The sequence below is a fragment of the Adelges cooleyi genome, unplaced genomic scaffold (genome assembly GCF_023614345.1).
Source record: "Adelges cooleyi isolate 19-005CV unplaced genomic scaffold, UGA_ACOO_1.1 ACOO_flye_CR_arks_rails_tigmint_CR_PRNA_41, whole genome shotgun sequence".
Classification (NCBI taxonomy): Eukaryota; Metazoa; Arthropoda; class Insecta; order Hemiptera; family Adelgidae; genus Adelges; species Adelges cooleyi.
In genome coordinates this window covers 52,581-73,704 of record NW_026096090.1, presented here as the reverse complement: position 1 = coordinate 73,704, position 21,124 = coordinate 52,581, and the positions used below count along the sequence as shown (strand labels likewise).

General features: G+C 37.9%; 1 protein-coding gene and 1 long non-coding RNA gene across 2 annotated transcripts; one reads left to right on the top strand and one right to left on the bottom strand.

Annotated features, from left to right (window-relative positions):
• Positions 1 to 161: 161 nt before the first annotated feature.
• LOC126841862 (acyl-coenzyme A diphosphatase FITM2) lies at positions 162 to 1,670 on the bottom strand. Its single transcript, XM_050578603.1, has one exon. The coding sequence runs from the start codon at positions 1,469 to 1,471 to the stop codon at positions 497 to 499; it is 975 nt and encodes a 324-aa protein (XP_050434560.1). The 5' UTR covers positions 1,472 to 1,670; the 3' UTR covers positions 162 to 496.
• Positions 1,671 to 11,497: 9,827 nt separating this feature from the next.
• Positions 11,498 to 19,504, top strand: LOC126841957 (uncharacterized). Its single transcript, XR_007686251.1, has 3 exons — positions 11,498 to 11,587; positions 13,306 to 13,410; positions 19,432 to 19,504. It is a non-coding gene; the product is annotated as an uncharacterized LOC126841957 (long non-coding RNA).
• Positions 19,505 to 21,124: the final 1,620 nt, after the last annotated feature.

Genomic DNA, 21,124 nt, shown 5'->3' with positions numbered 1-21,124 from the left:
ATTCAAATAATATGACAATAATTGCCTCATTGGAAGACTTAAATGACAAACACGTGTTAGTGTAAACTTACCCAACATTTAAAAAAAGTTTATAATTAGAATAAAAAGAAAACATTTAAATTATATCAGTAAATACAATGTATATTATTGCACCGAGAATTTATATTTTAAAAATAATAATGTATTAATTACTTAGAATTAACACAACTCAATAATATAATATATCCAAATCCAAAAAATATCATACTACTAAATAAAATAACTTGTATGTTTTAAAAATACCTTAAATTATTTTACCTTATACCATTGATTATAAATACTAGTATTTATAATTAATGCTTATACTATTTACAATTTTTCTTGAACACATTTTGAGCTTCAACCAAAAACATTTAATTGTCATTAAAAAATAAACAAAAACAAGACAGAACACCACATATCACCAAACATAATGTAACAAAGAAAAAAAAGTAGAAGAAAAGCGTTACTATTTAGATCAACTCAAATCGCTTTTTTGGAGAGCGTCATAATTAAAGAACCCTTGTCCGGGCAGTAGAGGTAAAAATTGCGAGGTATACCATAATTTGTATGTAAGAAACCAAGTAAGCATTGCAATCAAGCCGGCCAACAGCTTTTCGGGCATTTTATGGAAATACATCATTGTCGTCAAAAGCATCAGCTCCCAAATTGCAACAAATATCGCAATGACAATGAAAACAAATTTCACATAAGGTGTCATCTGTTTGTAGGCGATTTTAAGAGTATTTAAATCGTTCTCATTGAGATAATTGAGTTTGGCCTTTTTGCCCGTCTGCCTCGCGTTGTCTTCAGCGATTATTGCATCTTGTATTTTGTCCCAGCCAATTATTGGCCTTGCTTCGCTAATCATTACGAGTATGCTGTAAATCAATATGAACACATGGCCGGAGATGTCAAATGATTGCCAGACTTTGCCAGCTTTTCTGCATTCAATTCTTTTGAGTCCTTTTTCCGAACATGTTCCGTATGAATCGTCCAGACAATTGAACATTTTTGTCCAAAAGTACCAGAAGAACGTAGCAACGACAAGGCGAGAGACGTGCTTGGCAATTTTTTGTCTGGAGTCCGTGTAAAACACTTTGCACGTTGTCACCATGAAAGACGCCGTCAATAACGTAGTCCAGAACCATCCGAGTTTCACAAAGTATTGGTTGAGGAACGTTGAACTGTCGGCAAAATATATCTTGGGTACATTGACGTAGTCTCCTACGATCGAAGAAACCAACAGGACGAAATAAACAAACAGCCGTTTCTGCGTCGAGAAGAACAAATATTTTCTACAGCCAAACAAAATAACCGTAAGGAGAGTGTCGAAAATTGTCGTTGGTTCCCGTACAAGTTTTGTACCTTTGCTTCCAGATCTAAAATTCAAACTTGAACTGGGTAAATAATTCGATTCAATCGAACTCGAACGCATTCTTCTGGATGCCATTGTCCATAAGATTTGTAAACTTCCGAGAATAATTGATCAATTAATCCGCTACCATTAGTGTAATCGAGTCGATATAAATGTATAATTTAAAATTTAAGGAAAACTTAAGAATTATTACAACGAAAATAGTAATTCAGAATTGTTCTGTGGTAATTATTAGCATTTAGCATGTCCCGTTAATTAACTTTCACAATTTGGGGTTATCATCTGTTATCGTCCACTTGTCATGATAACCTTATCAGGTAATATCACATCTCAAAAGCAGAAGGGTCACTTTCAGTGTAAACAAAAAAGTGACGACCATTTTGTAAGACCTGTTTAGTAGCACCACAGATTATATGATATAGTTATTGAAGTTTCAAGTTTAGGGAGGTAAGGTGCAGTGTAGTATTATTTTTATCTGCGCGCATTTACTAACCGCACTTCCCCACCCGTCCTAGCTTTTAAACAGTTTTAACTTTAAAAATAATTATCCAAAACTGGTTATTATACTATTTAAGGAACCAATTTAAATAACAGCTATGGTAACACAATTGTTCTATCTCGAGAACTACTTTAATAATTAATTCATACAATACAAAAGAATAGCGAATAACGATACAAAACAATAAGACAGTATCTACCGCACACATACACACCTGGGTATCTCCCTCTTTGATAACACATATCACTACATGTATAACAATATATAACACTTCTCCCTTTTTAAATTAAAGATTATTTTATCAACTTACACTAGTCAATAACATCTTTAACAAGTACAAAAAAAAAATATACAAAATAATAACTTAACATAACTACATTAATTTAAACATATTTCTTTTTATCATTATAACTCGGTTACCCCATAGTAAACATTTACCCTCAACGCTCAACTCAAATCTTCTCTTGAAATATAGCTTGAACTCCTCACCAACAGACGAGTTTGGCCAGCCATGGCGTACCATATCAATTATCTTTAATAACAACAGATCCTTTTCAGTTTCATTTCCTACATCATCAACTAAGAGTGGTAGTTCTTTAATCTCAGAAAAAGAGTTTATGTCTTCCAGACTTTCCTCGGTTTCCGACTCCTCTGTTCCCTCAATTGGTACTCTAGACAATCCATCAGCATTTGCAATTTCACTACCTTTTTTATAACAGATATTATATTTATATGCTGATAGAATAATTGCATATCTCTCATGTGTTGCTTATCCTTTTTTAATAATTGATAAAGGACATGAAGTTCAGTAGATAACTGCGGTAAAAACTTCGAATAATAATTTATAAGCCCTAAGTAAGCTTTAAGTTCCGTGAAATTTTTTGGAATCTTTGCTTTTTTTGTAGCTTCAATTTTATCCTTTAACGGTTCTGTCTGGTTTTCACCAAAATTATGACCTAAAAATTCTACATTATTTAAAAAAAAAAAACGCATTTATCTACATGTACTCTAATGTTATATTTATTAAGTTTCTCTAAAACAAATCGAACATTTGACATACATTCTTCAAAATCCTTTCCTCTTATTATCACATCATCAATGTACACACTTACTCTTCTCATATTCCCTAACACTTTTTCCATTGAACATTGAAAAATTGCTGGTGCACTGGAGACACCATATGGAAGCCTAGTAGAATTAAATAAACCTTTGTGCGTATTTATAGTCAAGAGTTGTTGAGATTTACTATGTATAGGTAGCTGTAAGTAAGCATTACTTAAATCTAATACTGTATATTTTTTGACCCAGACAAATTATAAAATACATCATCAAGAGTGGGTAAGGGGTACTGATCAGTTTTCTAGTTAGGGTTTAATGTCTTTTTAAAATCTACACAAATTCTAATTCCTCCATTTTTTTTTTGGTAATATCACTATAGGGCTTGCAATCTCACTGTGTTTTTTTGGTACTAAGATCCCTTCTTCTACCATCTTATCTAATTTTTGACTGACTGCCTCTTTAATAGCATATGGTTTATGAAAGTATAAACTAGCATAATCCTTCAACACCAACGATGCTTCTAACCCTTTTATGCCCTCACTCCTATCCTTCGAAAACCCTCTAGGAAACTCTTTAGTAAAACAATCAATATAATTTTCATTACACAGTGCATGTACTTCTACCACTTCACATTTTTTAAATATTTTTTCCCAGTTTGGAACTAATACAAATAACCAATCCCTACCCAAAAGGGGTTTAAATATCCTTTTGCTACAATCAATTTTAGTTTAACTACACCTTTATTTGTCTTAACATGGACTATTGTTTCACCTACCACTTTTAACATATCACCAGATACACATTTTAACTTTTTTTTACAATTGTTAAGTTTAAGGTTACTAAAATATTTTCAATAAGAATTGAATGACATTATGGTTACCGATGCACCTGTATCTAATTCCATTTCAATAATTTTACTATTAACATTGATTTTTACAAACATAGGGTTATTCCTTTTAGTATTAACAACATTTATTTCTGCAATACCTCCTAAATAATTACTTATTACCTGGATGTCTTCCGATTCTTCTTCCACGCTGCTTACCCCAACTATCTTGGTACAGCAAACTGCAGATGGATGACCCATTCTATGGCACTTAAAACACTCCCAATCTTTCGCAGGGCAATTATCGACATGATGATTTCTTCCACAACGAAAACATGATCCCATAATACCTTTTTTTTCCAACTTTCTTGTTCTTGTCCCTCTTCTGAACCGTTACACCCTTTATTTCCTTGTTGTTTTGAAACTAACGTAGATAACCACAACCGTGGTAACCTTGGTAACCAAACTTTTGGTAACCTAAATAACCATAACCGTGCTAACCTTAATAACCACAACATTGGCAACCAAGGTAACCCAAACTGTGGTAACTTAGGTAACCATTACCGTGGTAACCTTGGTAACTAAACTTCTGGTAACCTAAGTAATCATAACCGTGGTACATTTGTAATAATAATGGTGGTAACCTTAGTAACAGCAACCATGGTAACCTAGGTAAAAAAAAACCATGGTGACCTAAGTTACCACAATTGTGGTAACCTAGGTAAACACAACCGTGGTAACCTCGGTAACCACAACTGTGGTAACCTTAGATACCATAACCGTGGTAACCTTGGCAACCAAACTTCTTGTCACCTGAGTTACCACAACCGTGAAAACCTATGTTTTCATCTTTGTGGTAACCTTAGTAACCACAACCATGGTAACCAAGGTAACCAAAACTGTAACAACCTTAGTTACCATAACCGTGGTAACCTGTTAACCATAACCGTGGTAAACTCGGTAACCACAACTATGGTAACCTATGTTATCATATTTGTGGTAACTCTAGTAACCACAACCATGGTAACCATGGTAACCTATGTTATCACCTTTGTGGTAACCTTAGTAACCACAACCATGGTAACCTAGGTAACCTAAATTGTGGTAACCTTAGTACCCACAACCATGGTAACCTAAGTAACCACAACTGTGGTAACATCGGTAACCAATACCGTGGTAACCTAGGTAACCACAACTGTGGTAACCTAGGTAACCACAACTATGGTAACATCGGTAACCAATACCGTGGTAACCAAAGTTTTGGTAAGCTAGGTAACCACAACTATGGTTCTTCATGGTACAGCCCTATGTGTGTAGAATTTTTGGAAAAAAAAAATCAGGTTTTTGAAAATTTTGAGCTAGGTCGAAATTTTGGTTTTTTCAAAATTTTGACAATTTAAATCAAACAAATGGGCAATTTGACCATAAATTCTGATTGCTGGCAAAATTCTATTGAGTTTGGTTTAGCTTAGAGCGGATTAGTGCAGAAATGTAGAATTTATGTAGGTTTTAGTGTGTTTTTGTGTTGGACATACCTTGGGTAAACCTAGGTTATTCTTCCTATATAAAAATATTTGTACAATCAACACACATGTATAGGTTAAAAGGAAACCTGAGACATTTGTGAATCTTTTAAGCCACAGTACAGCCATATTGGTGTTGTATTTTTGGAAAAAAATTCAATTTATTGACAATTTGAAGCTAGGTCGAAACTTTGGTTTTTTCAAAATTTTGACAATTTAAATCACACAAATCGGCAATTTGACTATATATTCTGATTGCTGACAAAATTCATGGTAACCTAGGTAACCACAACCATGGTAACCTAGGTAACGTACAACCACGGTAACCTAAGGTTACCACAACCATGGCAACCTAGGTTACCACAACCATGGTAACCTAGGTAACCACAACCAAGGTAACCTAGGTAGCAACAATTACGGTAACCTAGGTAACCACAACCACGGTAACCTAGGTTACCACAACTATGGTAACCTGGGTAACCACAACCATGGTAACCTCAGTAACGACAACTGTGGTAACCTTATTAACCACAACCATAAAAACTTAGATAACCACAACCATGGTAACCTTACAAACTCAACTGTGGTAACCTCGGTAACCACAACCATCGTAACCTAGATAACCACAACCATGATAACCTGGGTAACCACAACCATGGTAACCTCAGTAACGACAACTGTGGTAACCTTATTAACCACAACCATAGTAACTTAGATAACCACAACCATGGTTCTTCATAGTACAGCCCAATTAGTGGGATATTTTTGTAAAAAAATTCAGTTTTTTTGAAATTTTTGAGTTGGGTCTAAATGGGCAAGTTTAAGAATGAGGTCAAAGTCGATGTCATTGTTAAGGATGAAGTCAAGGAAAAGGTCATAAATGAGTTCAAAGTCGAGGTATAGGTAGAAGTTGAGGTCAAGAATGAGGTCAAAGTCGAGATAGAGGTCAAAGTCAAGGTCAAGGCTGAGTTCGAGGTCAAAGTCAAGGTCAAGGTGTAGTTCGAGGTCAAAGTCAAGGTTAGGAAGAGGTCAAGGATAAAGTCAAGGTCAAGTAGAGGTCAAGGTGAAGAATGTGGTCAAAGTCGGGGAAGAGGTCAAAAACAAGGTCGAGGTGAATGTTAACGATGAAGTCAAGGTGAAGAATGAGGTCAAAGTCGGAGTAGTGGTCAAAGTCAAGGTCAAGTTAGATGTCAAGGTCAGAATGAGGTCAAAATCGAGGTAGAGGTCAAGGTCAAGGCTTGTTCAAAGAAAATTCAGGTTAAGAAAGAGGTCAGTTTATTTCAAAATTTCGACAATTTTAATCAAACAAATCGGCAATTTGACCATATATTCTGATTGCTGACAAAATTCTCTTGAGTTTGGTCTAGGTTTGAGCGGATTTAGGTGCAGAAATGTAGAATTTATGTAGGTTTTAGTGTGTTTTTGTGTTGTTCATACCTTGGGTAAACCTAGGTTTTTCTTCCTATACACAAATATATGTACAATCAACACATATGTATAGGTTAAAAGGCAAGCTGAGTCATTTGTGAATCTTTTAAGCCACAGTAGACCCATTTTGGATATGTATTTTTGGAAAAAAATTCAGTTTTTTAAAAATTTTGACCTAGGTCGAAATTTTGGTTTTTTCATCATTTCGACCATTTTAATCACTCAAATCGGCAATTTGACCATATATTCTGAATGCTGACAAAATTCTCTTGAGTTTGGTCTAGGTTTGAGCGAATTTGGTGCAGAAATGTAGAATTTATGTAGGTTTTAGTGTGTTTTTGTGTTGTTTATACCTTGGGTAAACCTAGGTTTTTCTTCCTATACAAAAATATATGTACAATCAACACATATGTATAGGTTAAAAGGCAAGCTGAGACATTTGTGAATCTTTTAAGCCACAGTAAAGCCATATTGGTAGGTATTTTTGGAATAAAATTCAGTTTTTTGAAAATTTTGAGCTAGGTCGAAATTTTGGTTTTTTCAAAATTTGACAATTTTAATCACACAAATCGGCAATTTGACCATATATTCTGATTGTTGACAAAATTCATGGTAACCTAGATAACCACAACCATGGTAACCTAGGTAATCACAACCACGGTAACCTAGGTTACCACAACCATGGTAACCTAGATAACCACAACCATGGTTACCTAGGTTAACCCAACCACGGTAACCTAGGTTACCACAACCATGGTATCCTAGGTTACCACAACCATGGTAACCTATGTAACCACAACCACGGTAACCTTGGTAACCACAACCACGTGAATCTTGGTAACCACAACCAAGGTAACCTAGGTTACCACAACCATGGTAACCTAGGTTATCATAATCAAGGTAATATAGGTTATTACAACCAAGGTCACCTATGTAACCACAACCATGGTAACCCAGGTAACCACAACCACAGTTACCTAGGATACCACAACCATTGTATCTTAGGTAACCACAACCATGGTAACCTAGGTCACCACAACCATGGTAACCTAGGTTACCACAACCAAGGATAAGTTCATAAATGAGTTCAAAGTCAAGGTCGAGTTACAGGTCAAGGTCAAGAACGAGGTCAAAATCGGAGAAGAGGTCAAAAACCAGTTCGAGGTTAATATTGAAGATGAAGTTAAGGGGAAAATAAGGTCAAAGTCGAAGTAGTGGTCAAATTCTAGGTCAAGTTAGATGCCAAGGTCAAGAATGAGGTCAAAAAGGTGAAGGCTGGGTTCGAGGTCAAAGTCAAGGTCAAGTAAGAGGTAAAGGTAAAAAATGAGGTCAATGTCGGAAAAAGGTCAAAGTTAAGGTTGAGTTAGAGGTCAAGGTCAAGTTAGAGGTCAAGGTCAAGAATAAGGTCAAAGTCAGGATTGAGGTCAAAGTCAAGGTCAAGTTCGAGGTCAAGGTCAAGAATGAGGCCAAAGTCAAGATAGAGGTCAAAGTCAAAGTCAAGTTAGAGTTCAAGGTCTAGAAGGAGGCCAAAACAAGATAGAGGTCAAAGTCAAGGTGAAGGCTGGGTTCGAGGTCAAAGCCAAGGTCATGTAAGAGGTCAAAGTCGGGATAGAGGTCAAAGTCAAGGTCAAGTTGGAGGTCAAGGTCAAGAATGAGGTCAAAGTCGGGATAGAGGTCAAAGTCAAGGTCAACTTAGTGGTCAAGGTCAAGAATGAGGTCAAAGTCAGGACAGAGGTCAAAGCCAAGGTCAAGTAAGAGGTCAATGTCGGGATAGAGGTCAAAGTTAAGATCGAGTTAGACGTCAAGGTTAAAAATGAGGTCAAAGTCGGGACAGAGGTCAAACCAAGGTCATAAATGAGGTCAAAGTCGGGGTAGAGGTCAAAGTCAAGGTCAAGTTAGAGGTCAAGGTCAAGAATGAGGTCAAATTCGGGGTAGAGATAAAAGTAAAGGTTGAGTTAGAGGTCAAAGTCCAGGTCAAGGCTATGTTCGAGGTCAAAGCTAAGGTCGAGTTAGAGGTCAAGGTCAAGAATGAGGTCAAAGTCGGGACAGAGGTCAAAGCCAGGGTCAAGTAAGAGGTCAAAGTCGGGATAGAGGTCAAAGTCAAGGTCAAGAATGTGGTCGAGTTCAAAGTCAAGGTTAAGATAGAGGTCAGTTTTTTGAAAATTTTGAGCTTGGTCGAAATTTTGGTTTTTTCAAAATTTTGACAATTTTAATCACACAAATCGGCAATTTGACCATATATTCTGATTGCTGACAAAATTCTCTTGAGTTTGGTCTAGGTTTGAGCGGATTTAGTGCAGAAATGTAGAATTTATGTAGGTTTTAGTGTGTTTTTGTGTTGTTCATACCTTGGGTAAACCTAGGTTTTTCTTCCTATACACAAATATATGTACAATCAACACATATGTATAGGTTAAAAGGCAAGCTGAGTCATTTGTGAATCTTTTAAGCCACAGTAGAGCCATATTGGTTGGGTATTTTTGGCAAAAAAATTCAGTTTTTTGTAAATTTTGAGCTAGGTCGAAATTTTTGTTTTTTCATCATTTCGACCATTTAAATCACACAAATCGGCAATTTGACCATATATTCTGAATGCTGACAAAATTCTCTTGAGTTTGGTCTAGGTTTGAGCGAATTTGGTGCAGAAATGTAGAATTTATGTAGGTTTTAGTGTGTTTTTGTGTTGTTTATACCTTGGGTAAACCTAGGTTTTGCTTCCTATAGAAAAATATATGTACAATCAACACATATGTATAGGTTGAAAGGCAAGCTGAGTCATTTGTGAATCTTTTAAGCCACAGTAATGCCATATTGGTTGGGTATTTTTGGAAAAAAATTCAGTTTTTTGAAAATTTTGAGCTAGGTCGAAATTTTGGTTTTTTCACAATTTTGACCATTTAAATCACACAAATCGGCAATTTGACCATATATTCTGATTGTTGACAAAATTCATGGTAACCTAGATAACCACAACCATGGTAACCTAGGTAATCACAACCACGGTAACCTAGGTTACCACAACTATGGTAACCTAGGTAACCACAACCATGGTTACCTAGGTTACCACAACCATGGTAACCTAGGTTACCACAACCATGGTATCCTAGGTTACCACAACCATGGTAACCTATGTAACCACAACCACGGTAACCTTGGTAACCACAACCACGGTGAATCTTGGTAACCACAACCACAGGTAACCTAGGTTACCACAACAATGGTAACCTAGGTTATTACAATCAAGGTAATATAGGTTATCACAACCATGGTCACCTATGTAACCACAACCATGGTAACCCAGGTAACCACAACCACAGTAACCTAGGTTACCACAACCATTGTATCTTAGGTAACCACAACCATGGTAACCTACGTCACCACAACCATGGTAACCTAGGTTACCACAACCAAGGATAAGTTCATAAATGAGTTCAAAGTCAAGGTCGAGTTACAGGTCAAGGTCAAGAACGAGGTCAAAATCGGAGAATAGGTCAAAAACCAGTTCGAGGTTAATATTGAAGATGAAGTTAAGGGGAAAAAAGGTCAAAGTCGAAGTAGTGGTCAAATTCTAGGTCAAGTTAGATGCCAAGGTCAAGAATGAGGTCAAAAAGGTGAAGCTGGGTTCGAGGTCAAAGTCAAGGTCAAGTAAGAGGTAAAGGTAAAAAATGAGGTCAATGTCGGGATAAAGGTCAAAGTTAAGGTTGAGTTAGAGGTCAAGGTCAAGTTAGAGGTCAAGGTCAAGAATGAGGTCAAAGTCAAGATTGAGGTCAAAGTCAAGGTCAAGTTCGAGGTCAAGGTCAAGAATGAGGCCAAAGTCAAGATAGAGGTCAAAGTCAAAGTCAAGTTAGAGTTCAAGGTCTAGAAGGAGGCCAAAGTCGAGATAGAGGTCAAAGTCAAGGTGAAGGCTGGGTTCGAGGTCAAAGCCAAGGTCATGTAAGAGGTCAAAGTCGGGATAGAGGTCAAAGTCAAGGTCAAGTTGGAGGTCAAGGTCAAGAATGAGGTCAAAGTCGGGATAGAGGTCAAAGTCAAGGTCAACTTAGTGGTCAAGGTCAAGAATGAGGTCAAAGTCAGGACAGAGGTCAAAGCCAAGGTCAAGTAAGAGGTCAATGTCGGGATAGAGGTCAAAGTTAAGATCGAGTTAGACGTCAAGGTTAAAAATGAGGTCAAAGTCGGGACAGAGGTCAAAGCCAAGGTCAAAATGAGGTCAAAGTCGGGGTAGAGGTCAAAGTCAAGGTCAAGTTAGAGGTCAAGGTCAAGAATGAGGTCAAATTCGGGTAGAGTAAAGTAAAGGTTGAGTTAGAGGTCAAGCCAGTCAAGGTATGTTCGAGGTCAAAGCTAAGGTCGAGTTAGAGGTCAAGGTCAAGAATGAGGTCAAAGTCGGGACAGAGGTCAAAGCCAGGGTCAAGTAAGAGGTCAAAGTCGGGATAGAGGTCAAAGTCAAGGTCAAGAATGTGGTCGAGTTCAAAGTCAAGGTTAAGATAGAGGTCAGTTTTTTGAAAATTTTGAGCTAGGTCGAAATTTTGGTTTTTTCATCATTTCGACCATTTTAATCACACAAATCGGCAATTTGACCATATATTCTGATTGCTGACAAAATTCTCTTGAGTTTGGTCTAGGTTTGAGCGGATTTAGTGCAGAAATGTAGAATTTATGTAGGTTTTAGTGTGTTTTTGTGTTGTTCATACCTTGGGTAAACCTAGGTTTTTCTTCCTATACACAAATATATGTACAATCAACACATATGTATAGGTTAAAAGGCAAGCTGAGTCATTTGTGAATCTTTTAAGCCACAGTAGAGCCATATTGGTTGGGTATTTTTGGCAAAAAAATTCAGTTTTTTGTAAATTTTGAGCTAGGTCGAAATTTTTGTTTTTTCATCATTTCGACCATTTAAATCACTCAAATCGGCAATTTGACCATATATTCTGAATGCTGACAAAATTCTCTTGAGTTTGGTCTAGGTTTGAGCGAATTTGGTGCAGAAATGTAGAATTTATGTAGGTTTTAGTGTGTTTTTGTGTTGTTTATACCTTGGGTAAACCTAGGTTTTTCTTCCTATACACAAATATATGTACAATCAACACATATGTATAGGTTAAAAGGCAAGCTGAGTCATTTGTGAATCTTTTAAGCCACAGTAGAGCCATATTGGTTGGGTATTTTTGGAAAAAAATTCAGTTTTTTGAAAATTTTGAGCTAGGTCGAAATTTTGGTTTTTTCATCATTTCGACCATTTAAATCACTCAAATCGGCAATTTGACCATATATTCTGATTGCTCGACAAAATCATGGTAACCTAGATAACCACAACCATGGTAACCTAGGTAATCACAACCACGGTAACCTAGGTTACTACAACCATGGTAACCTAGGTAATATCAACCATGGTAACCTATGTAACCACAACTATGGTAACCTAGATAACCACAACCATGGTTACCTAGGTTACCACAACCATGGTATCCTAGGTTACCACAACCATGGTAACCTAGGTTACCACATTCATGGTAACCTAGGTTACCACAACCATGGTATCCTAAGTTACCACAACCATGGTAACCTAGGTTACCACAACCATGGTAACCTAGGTTACCACAACCACGGTAACCTAGGTAACCACAACCATGGTTACCTATGTAACCACAACCACGGTAACCTTGGTTACCACAACCACGGTTACCTTGGTTACCACAACCACAGTAACCTAGGTTACCACAACCATGGTAACCTAGGTTATTACAACCGAGGTCACCTATGTAACCACAACCATGGTAACCTAGATAACCACAACCATGGTAACCCAGGTAACCACAACCACAGTAACCTAGGTTACCACAACCATTGTATCCTAGGTAACCACAACCATGGTAACCTAGGTCACCACAAACATGGTAACCTAGATAACCACAAACATGGTAACCTAGGTAACTACAACCACGGTAACCTAGGTTACCACAACCAAGGATAAGTTCATAAATGAGTTCAAAGTCAAGGTCGAGTTACAGGTCAAGGTCAAGAACAAGGTCAAAATCGGAGAATAGGTTATAACAAGGTCGAGGTCAATATTAAAGATGAAGTCAAGGGGAAAATGAGGTCAAAGTCGAAGTAGAGGTCAAAGTCAAAGTCGAGTTAGAGTCAAGGTCTAGTAGACCAAAGTCGATGTCAGGTCACAAGTCAAGGTCAAGGCAAGTTGAGGTCAAGGTCATTGAGGTCAAAGTCAAGGTCAAGTTAGGGTCAAGGTCAAGAATGAGGTCAAAGTCTGGACAGAGGTCAAAGCCAAGGTCAAGTAAGAGGTCAAGTCAGAATGAGGTCAAATCGGTAAGGTCAAAGTCAAGGTCAAGTAAGGCTCAAGGTCAAGAATGAGGTCAAAGTCGGGTAGAGGTCAAAGTCAAGGTCAAGTTAGAGGTCAAGGTCAACAATGAGGTCAACAGTCATGGTAGACTCAAATCATAGGTACAATTAGACAATCATGTATAGGTCAAAGGCAAGCTGAGTCATAGTGAAGCTCAAGCAAGTAGACCAGTTGGATAGTATTTTTGGAAAAAAATTCAGTTTTTTGTAAATTTTGAGCTAGGTCGAAATTTTGGTTTTTTCATCATTTCGACCATTTTAATCACTCAAATCGGCAATTTGACCATATATTCTGAAAGCTGACAAAATTCTCTTGAGTTTGGTCTAGGTTTGAGCGAATTTGGTGCAGAAATGTAGAATTTATGTAGGTTTTAGTGTGTTTTTGTGTTGTTTATACCTTGGGTAAACCTAGGTTTTTCTTCCTATACACAAATATATGTACAATCAACACATATGTATAGGTTAAAAGGCAAGCTGAGTCATTTGTGAATCTTTTAAGCCACAGTAGAGCCATATTGGTTGGTATTTTTGGCAAAAAAATTCAGTTTTTTGTAAATTTTGAGCTAGGTCGAAATTTTGGTTTTTTCATCATTTCGACCATTTAAATCACTCAAATCGGCAATTTGACCATATATTCTGAATGCTGACAAAATTCTCTTGAGTTTGGTCTAGGTTTGAGCGAATTTGGTGCAGAAATGTAGAATTTATGTAGGTTTTAGTGTGTTTTTGTGTTGTTCATACCTTGGGTAAACCTAGGTTTTTCTTCCTATACACAAATATATGTACAATCAACACATATGTATAGGTTAAAAGGCAAGCTGAGTCATTTGTGAATCTTTTAAGCCACAGTAGAGCCATTTTGGTTGGGTATTTTTGGCAAAAAAATTCAGTTTTTTGAAAATTTTGAGCTAGGTCGAAATTTTGGTTTTTTCATCATTTCGACCATTTAAATCACTCAAATCGGCAATTTGACCATATATTCTGATTGCTCGACAAAATCATGGTAACCTAGATAACCACAATCATGGTAACCTAGGTAATCACAACCATGGTAACCTAGGTTACTACAACCATGGTAACCTAGGTTACCACAACCACGGTAACCTAGGTTACCACAACCATGGTAACCTAGGTAACCACAACCATGGTAACCTATGTAACCACAACCATGGTAACCTAGGTTACCACAACCATCGGTAACCTTGGTAACCACAACCACGGTAACCTAGGTTACCACAACCATGGTAACCTAGGTTACCACAACCATGGTAACCTATGTAACCACAACCATGGTAACCTAGATAACCACAACCATGGTAACCTAGGTCACCACAACCATGGTAACCTAGGTAACCACAACCATGGTAACCTATGTAACCACAACCATGGTAACCTTGGTTACCACAACCATGGTAACCTTGGTAACCACAACCACAGTAACCTAGGTTACCACAACCATGGTAACCTAGGTTATTACAACCAAGGTCACCTATGTAACCACAACCATGGTAACCTAGATGACCACAACCATGGTAACCCAGGTAACCACAACCACAGTAACCTAGGTTACCACAACCATTGTATCCTAGGTTACCACAACCATGGTAACCTAGGTCACCACAAACATGGTAACCTAGATAACCACAAACATGGTAACCTAGGTAACCACAACCACGGTAACCTAGGTTACCACAACCAAGGATAAGTTCATAAATGAGTTCAAAGTCAAGGTCAAGGTCAGAAACGAGGTCAAAATCGGAGAATAGGTCATACACAAGGTCGGGTCAATATTAAAGATGAAGTCAAGGGGAAAATGAGGTCAAAGTCGACGTAGAGGTCAAAGTCACAGTCGAGTTAGAGGTCAAGGTCTAGAAGGAGGCCAAAGTCGAGGTCGAGGTCAAAGTCATGGTCAAGTTAGAGGTCAAGGTCATAAATGAGGTCAAAGTCGGGGTAGAGGTCAAAGTCAAGGTCAAGTTAGAGGTCAAGGTCAAGAATGAGGTCAAAGTCGGGATAGAGGTCAAAGTCAAGGTCAAGTAAGGGGTCAAGGTCAAGAATGAGGTCAAAGTCAGGACAGAGGTCAAAGCCAAGGTCAAGTAAGTAGGTCAAAATCGGGATAGAGGTCAAAGTTAAGTTCGGGTTAGAGGTCAAGGTCATGAATGAGGTCAAAGTCAGGTAGAGGTCAAAGTCAAGGTCAAGGTCAAGTTAGAGGTCAAGGTCATAAATGAGGTCAAAGTCAAGGTCAAGTAAGTGGGTCAAGGTCAAGAATGAGATTCAAAGTCGGACAGAGGTCAAAGCCAAGGTCAAGTAAGAGGTTAAAGTCGGATAGAGGTCAAAGTTAAGTTCGAGTTAGTAGGTCAATTGGTCAAGAATGAGGTCAAAGTCAGGGTAGAGGTCAAAGTCAAGGTCAAGTTAGAGGTCACAGGTCAAGAATGAGGTCCAAAGTCAGGGTAGAGGTCAAAGTCAAGGTCAAGAATGTGGTCGAGTTCAAAGTCAAGGTTAAGATAGAGGTCAGTTTTTTGTAAATTTTGAGCTAGGTCGAAATTTTGGTTTTTTCATCATTTCGACCATTTAAATCACTCAAATCGGCAATTTGACCATATATTCTGAATGCTGACAAAATTCTCTTGAGTTTAGACTAGGTTTGATCGAATTTGGTGAAGAATTGTAGAATTTATGTAGGTTTTAGTGTGTTTTTGTGTTGTTCATACCTTGGGTAAACCTAGGTTTTTCTTCCTATACACAAATATATGTACAATTAACACATATGTATAGGTTAAAAGGCAAGCTGAGTCATTTGTGAATCTTTTAAGCCACAGTAGAGCCATTTTGGATATGTATTTTTGGAAAAAAATTCAGTTTTTTGAAAATTTTGACCTAGGTCGAAATTTTGGTTTTTTCATCATTTCGACCATTTTAATCACTCAAATCGGCAATTTGACCATATATTCTGACTGCTGACAAAATTCATGGTAACCTAGATAACCACAACCATGGTAACCTAGGTAATCACAACCACGGTAACCTAGGTTACTACAACCATGGTAACCTAGGTAATATCAACCATGGTAACCTATGTAACCACAACTATGGTAACCTAGATAACCACAACCATGGTTACCTAAGTTACCACAACCATGGTATCCTAGGTTACCACAACCATGGTAACCTAGGTTACCACATTCATGGTAACCTAGGTTACCACAACCATGGTAACCTAAGTTACCACAACCATGGTAACCTAGATTAACACAACCATGGTAACCTAGGTTACCACAACCATGGTAACCTAGGTAACCACAACCATGGTAACCTATGTAACCACAACCATGGTAACCTTGGTTACCACAACCACGGTTACCTTGGTTACCACAACCATAGTAACCTAGGTTACCACAACCATGGTAACCTAGGTTATTACAACCGAGGTCACCTATGAAACCACAACCATGGTAACCTAGATAACCACAACCATGGTAACCTAGGTAACCACAACCACAGTAACCTAGGTTACCACAACCATTGTATCTAGGTAAAACCTGACCTAGGTCCAAACATGGTAACCTAGATCACAACATGTAATATACTCAAACGGAATTTGACCATAATTCTAAATGACAAATTCTCGAGTTAAGCTAGGTTTGAACAAGGTCAAAATCGTAGAATTTATGTAGGTCGTGGTTTTAGTGAGTCAAGGGTAAACTAGGTTTTCTTCCTATACACAAATATAGTACAATTAACACAATGTATAGGAAAAGGCAAGCTGAGTCATTTGTGAATCTTTTAAGCCACAGTAGACCCATTTTGGATATGTATTTTTGGAAAAAAATTCAGTTTTTTAAAAATTTTGACCTAGGTCGAAATTTTGGTATTTTTCATCATTTCGACCATTTTAATAACTCAAATCGGCAATTTGACCATATATTCTGAAAGCTGACAAAATTCTCTTGAATTTAGACTAGGTTTGATCGAATTTGGTGAAGAATTGTAGAATTTATGTAGGTTTTAGTGTGTTTTTGTGTTGTTCATACCTTGGGTAAACCTAGGTTTTTCTTCCTATACACAAATATATGTACAATTAACACATATGTATAGGTTAAAAGGCAAGCTGAGTCATTTGTGAATCTTTTAAGCCACAGTAGACCCATTTTGGATATGTATTTTTGGAAAAAAATTCAGTTTTTTAAAAATTTTGACCTAGGTCGAAATTTTGGATTTTTCATCATTTCGACCATTTAAATCACTCAAATCGGCAATTTGACCATATATTCTGAAAGCTGACAAAATTCTCTTGAGTTTAGACTAGGTTTGATCGAATTTGGTGAAGAATTGTAGAATTTATGTAGGTTTTAGTGTGTTTTTGTGTTGTTCATACCTTGGGTAAACCTAGGTTTTTCTTCCTATACACAAATATATGTACAATTAACACATATGTATAGGTTAAAAGGCAAGCTGAGTCATTTGTGAATCTTTTAAGCCACAGTAGACCCATTTTGGATATGTATTTTTGGAAAAAAATTCAGTTTTTTGAAAATTTTGACCTAGGTCGAAATTTTGGTTTTTTCATCATTTCGACCATTTTAATCACTCAAATCGGCAATTTGACCATATATTCTGAAAGCTGACAAAATTCTCTTGAGTTTAGACTAGGTTTGATCGAATTTGGTGAAGAATTGTAGAATTTATGTAGGTTTTAGTGTGTTTTTGTGTTGTTCATACCTTGGGTAAACCTAGGTTTTTCTTCCTATACACAAATATATGTACAATTAACACATATGTATAGGTTAAAAGGCAAGCTGAGTCATTTGTGAATCTTTTAAGCCACAGTAGACCCATTTTGGATATGTATTTTTGGAAAAAAATTCAGTTTTTTGAAAATTTTGACCTAGGTCGAAATTTTGGTTTTTTCATCATTTCGACCATTTAAATCACTCAAATCGGCAATTTGACCATATATTCTGACTGTCGACAAAATCATGGTAACCTAGATAACCACAACCAATGGTAACCTAGGTAATCACAACCACGGTAACCTAGGTTACTACAACCATGGTAACCTAGGTAATATCAACCATGGTAACCTATGTAACCACAACTATGGTAACCTAGATAACCACAACCATGGTTACCTAAGTTACCACAACCATGGTATCCTAGGTTACCACAACCATGGTAAGCCTAGGTTACCACATTCATGGTAACCTAGGTTACCACAACCATGGTATCCTAAGTTACCACAACCATGGTAACCTAGATTAACACAACCATGGTAACCTAGGTTACCACAACCACGGTAACCTAGGTAACCACAACCATGGTAACCTATGTAACCACAACCATGGTAACCTTGGTTACCACAACCACGGTTACCTTGGTTACCACAACCACAGTAACCTAGGTTACCACAACCATGGTAACCTAGGTTATTACAACCGAGGTCACCTATGAAACCACAACCATGGTAACCTAGATAACCACAACCATGGTAACCCAGGTAACCACAACCACAGTAACCTAGGTTACCACAACCATTGTATCCTAGGTAACCACAACCATGGTAACCTAGGTCACCACAAACATGGTAACCTAGATAACCACAAACATGGTAACCTAGGTAACTACAACCACGGTAACCTAGGTTACCACAACCAAGGATAAGTTCATAAATGAGTTCAAAGTCAAGGTCGAGTTACAGGTCAAGGTCAAGAACAAGGTCAAAATCGGAGAATAGGTTATAAACAAGGTCGAGGTCAATATTAAAGATGAAGTCAAGGGGAAAATGAGGTCAAAGTCGAAGTAGAGGTCAAAGTCAAAGTCGAGTTAGAGGTCAAGGTCTAGAAGGAGGCCAAAGTCGAGGTCGAGGTCAAAGTCAGGTCAAGGTCAAGTTAGAGGTCAAGGTCATAAATGAGGTCAAAGTCAAGGTCAAGTAAGTGGGTCAAGGTCAAGTAAGAGGTCAAGGTCAAGAATGAGGTCAAAGTCAGGGTAGAGGTCAAAGTCAAGGTCAAGTAAGGGTCAAGGTCAAGAATGAGGTCAAAGTCGGGGTAGAGGTCAAAGTCAAGGTCAAGTTAGAGGTCAAGGTCAAGAATGAGGTCAAAGTCAGGGTAGAGGTCAAAGTCAAGGTCAAGTTAGAGGTCAAGGTCAAGAATGAGGCCAAAGTCGGGGTAGAGGTCAAAGTCAAGGTCAAGAATGTGGTCGAGTTCAAAGTCAAGGTTAAGATAGAGGTCAGTTTTTTGTAAATTTTGAGCTTGGTCGAAATTTTGGTTTTTTCATCATTTCGACCATTTAAATCACTCAAATCGGCAATTTGACCATATATTCTGAATGCTGACAAATTCTCTTGAGTTTGGACTAGGTTTGAGCGAATTTGGTGAAGAATTGTAGAATTTATGTAGGTTTTAGTGTGTTTTTGTGTTGTTTATACCTTGGGTAAACCTAGGTTTTTCTTCCTATACACAAATATATGTACAATTAACACATATGTATAGGTTAAAAGGCAAGCTGAGTCATTTGTGAATCTTTTAAGCCACAGTAGACCCATTTTGGATATGTATTTTTGGAAAAAAATTCAGTTTTTTGAAAATTTTGACCTAGGTCGAAATTTTGGTTTTTTCATCATTTCGACCATTTAAATCACTCAAATCGGCAATTTGACCATATAGTCTGATTGTCGACAAAATCATGGAACCTAGATAACCACAATCATGGTAACCTAGGTAATCACAACCACGGTAACCTAGGTTACTACAACCACGGTAACCTATGTACCCACAACCACGGTAACCTAGGTAATCACAACCACGGTAACCTAGGTTACTACAACCACGGTAACCTATGTACCCACAACCACGGTAACCTAGGTTACCACAACCTCGGTAACCTTGGTAACCACAATCACAGTAACCTAGGTTACCACAACCATGGTAACCTAGGTTATTACAACCAAGGTCACCTATGTAACCACAACCATGGTAACCTAGATAACCACAACCATGGTAACCTAGGTCACCACAACCACGGTAACCTAGGTAACCACAACCATGGTAACCTATATAACCACAACCACGGTAACCTTGGTTACCACAACCACGGTAACCTTGGTAACCACAACCACAGTAACCTAGGTTACCACAACCATGGTAACCTAGGTTATTACAACCAAGGTCACCTATGTAACCACAACCATGGTAACCTAGATGACCACAACCATGGTAACCCAGGTAACCACAACCATGGTAACCTAGATAACCACAACCATTGTATCCTAGGTTACCACAACCATGGTAACCTAGGTCACCACAAACATGGTAACCTAGATAACCACAAACATGGTAACCTAGGTAACCACAACCACGGTAACCTAGGTTACCACAACCAAGGATAAGTTCATAAATGAGTTCAAAGTCAAGGTCAAGTTACAGGTCAAGGTCAGAAACGAGGTCAAAATCGGAGAATAGGTCATACACAAGGTCGGGGTCAATATTAAAGATGAAGTCAAGGGGAAAATGAGGTCAAAGTCGACGTAGAGGTCAAAGTCAAAGTCGAGTTAGAGGTCAAGGTCTAGAAGGAGGCCAAAGTCGAGGTCGAGGTCAAAGTCATGGTCAAGTTAGAGGTCAAGGTCATAAATGAGGTCAAAGTCGGGGTAGAGGTCAAAGTCAAGGTCAAGTTAGAGGTCAAGGTCAAGAATGAGGTCAAAGTCGGGATAGAGGTCAAAGTCAAGGTCAAGTAAGGGGTCAAGGTCAAGAATGAGGTCAAAGTCAGGACAGAGGTCAAAGCCAAGGTCAAGTAAGAGGTCAAAATCGGGATAGAGGTCAAAGTTAAGTTCGAGTTAGAGGTCAAGGTCATGAATGAGGTCAAAGTCAGGGTAGAGGTCAAAGTCAAGGTCAAGGTCAAGTTAGAGGTCAAGGTCATAAATGAGGTCAAAGTCAAGGTCAAGTAAGGGGTCAAGGTCAAGAATGAGATCAAAGTCGGGACAGAGGTCAAAGCCAAGGTCAAGTAAGAGGTTAAAGTCGGGATAGAGGTCAAAGTTAAGTTCGAGTTAGAGGTCA

Coding starts and splice junctions, on each gene's coding strand:
- LOC126841862 (XM_050578603.1), bottom strand. CDS start 1,471: ATGGCATCCAGAAGAATGCGTTCGAGTTCGATTGAATCGAATTATTTA.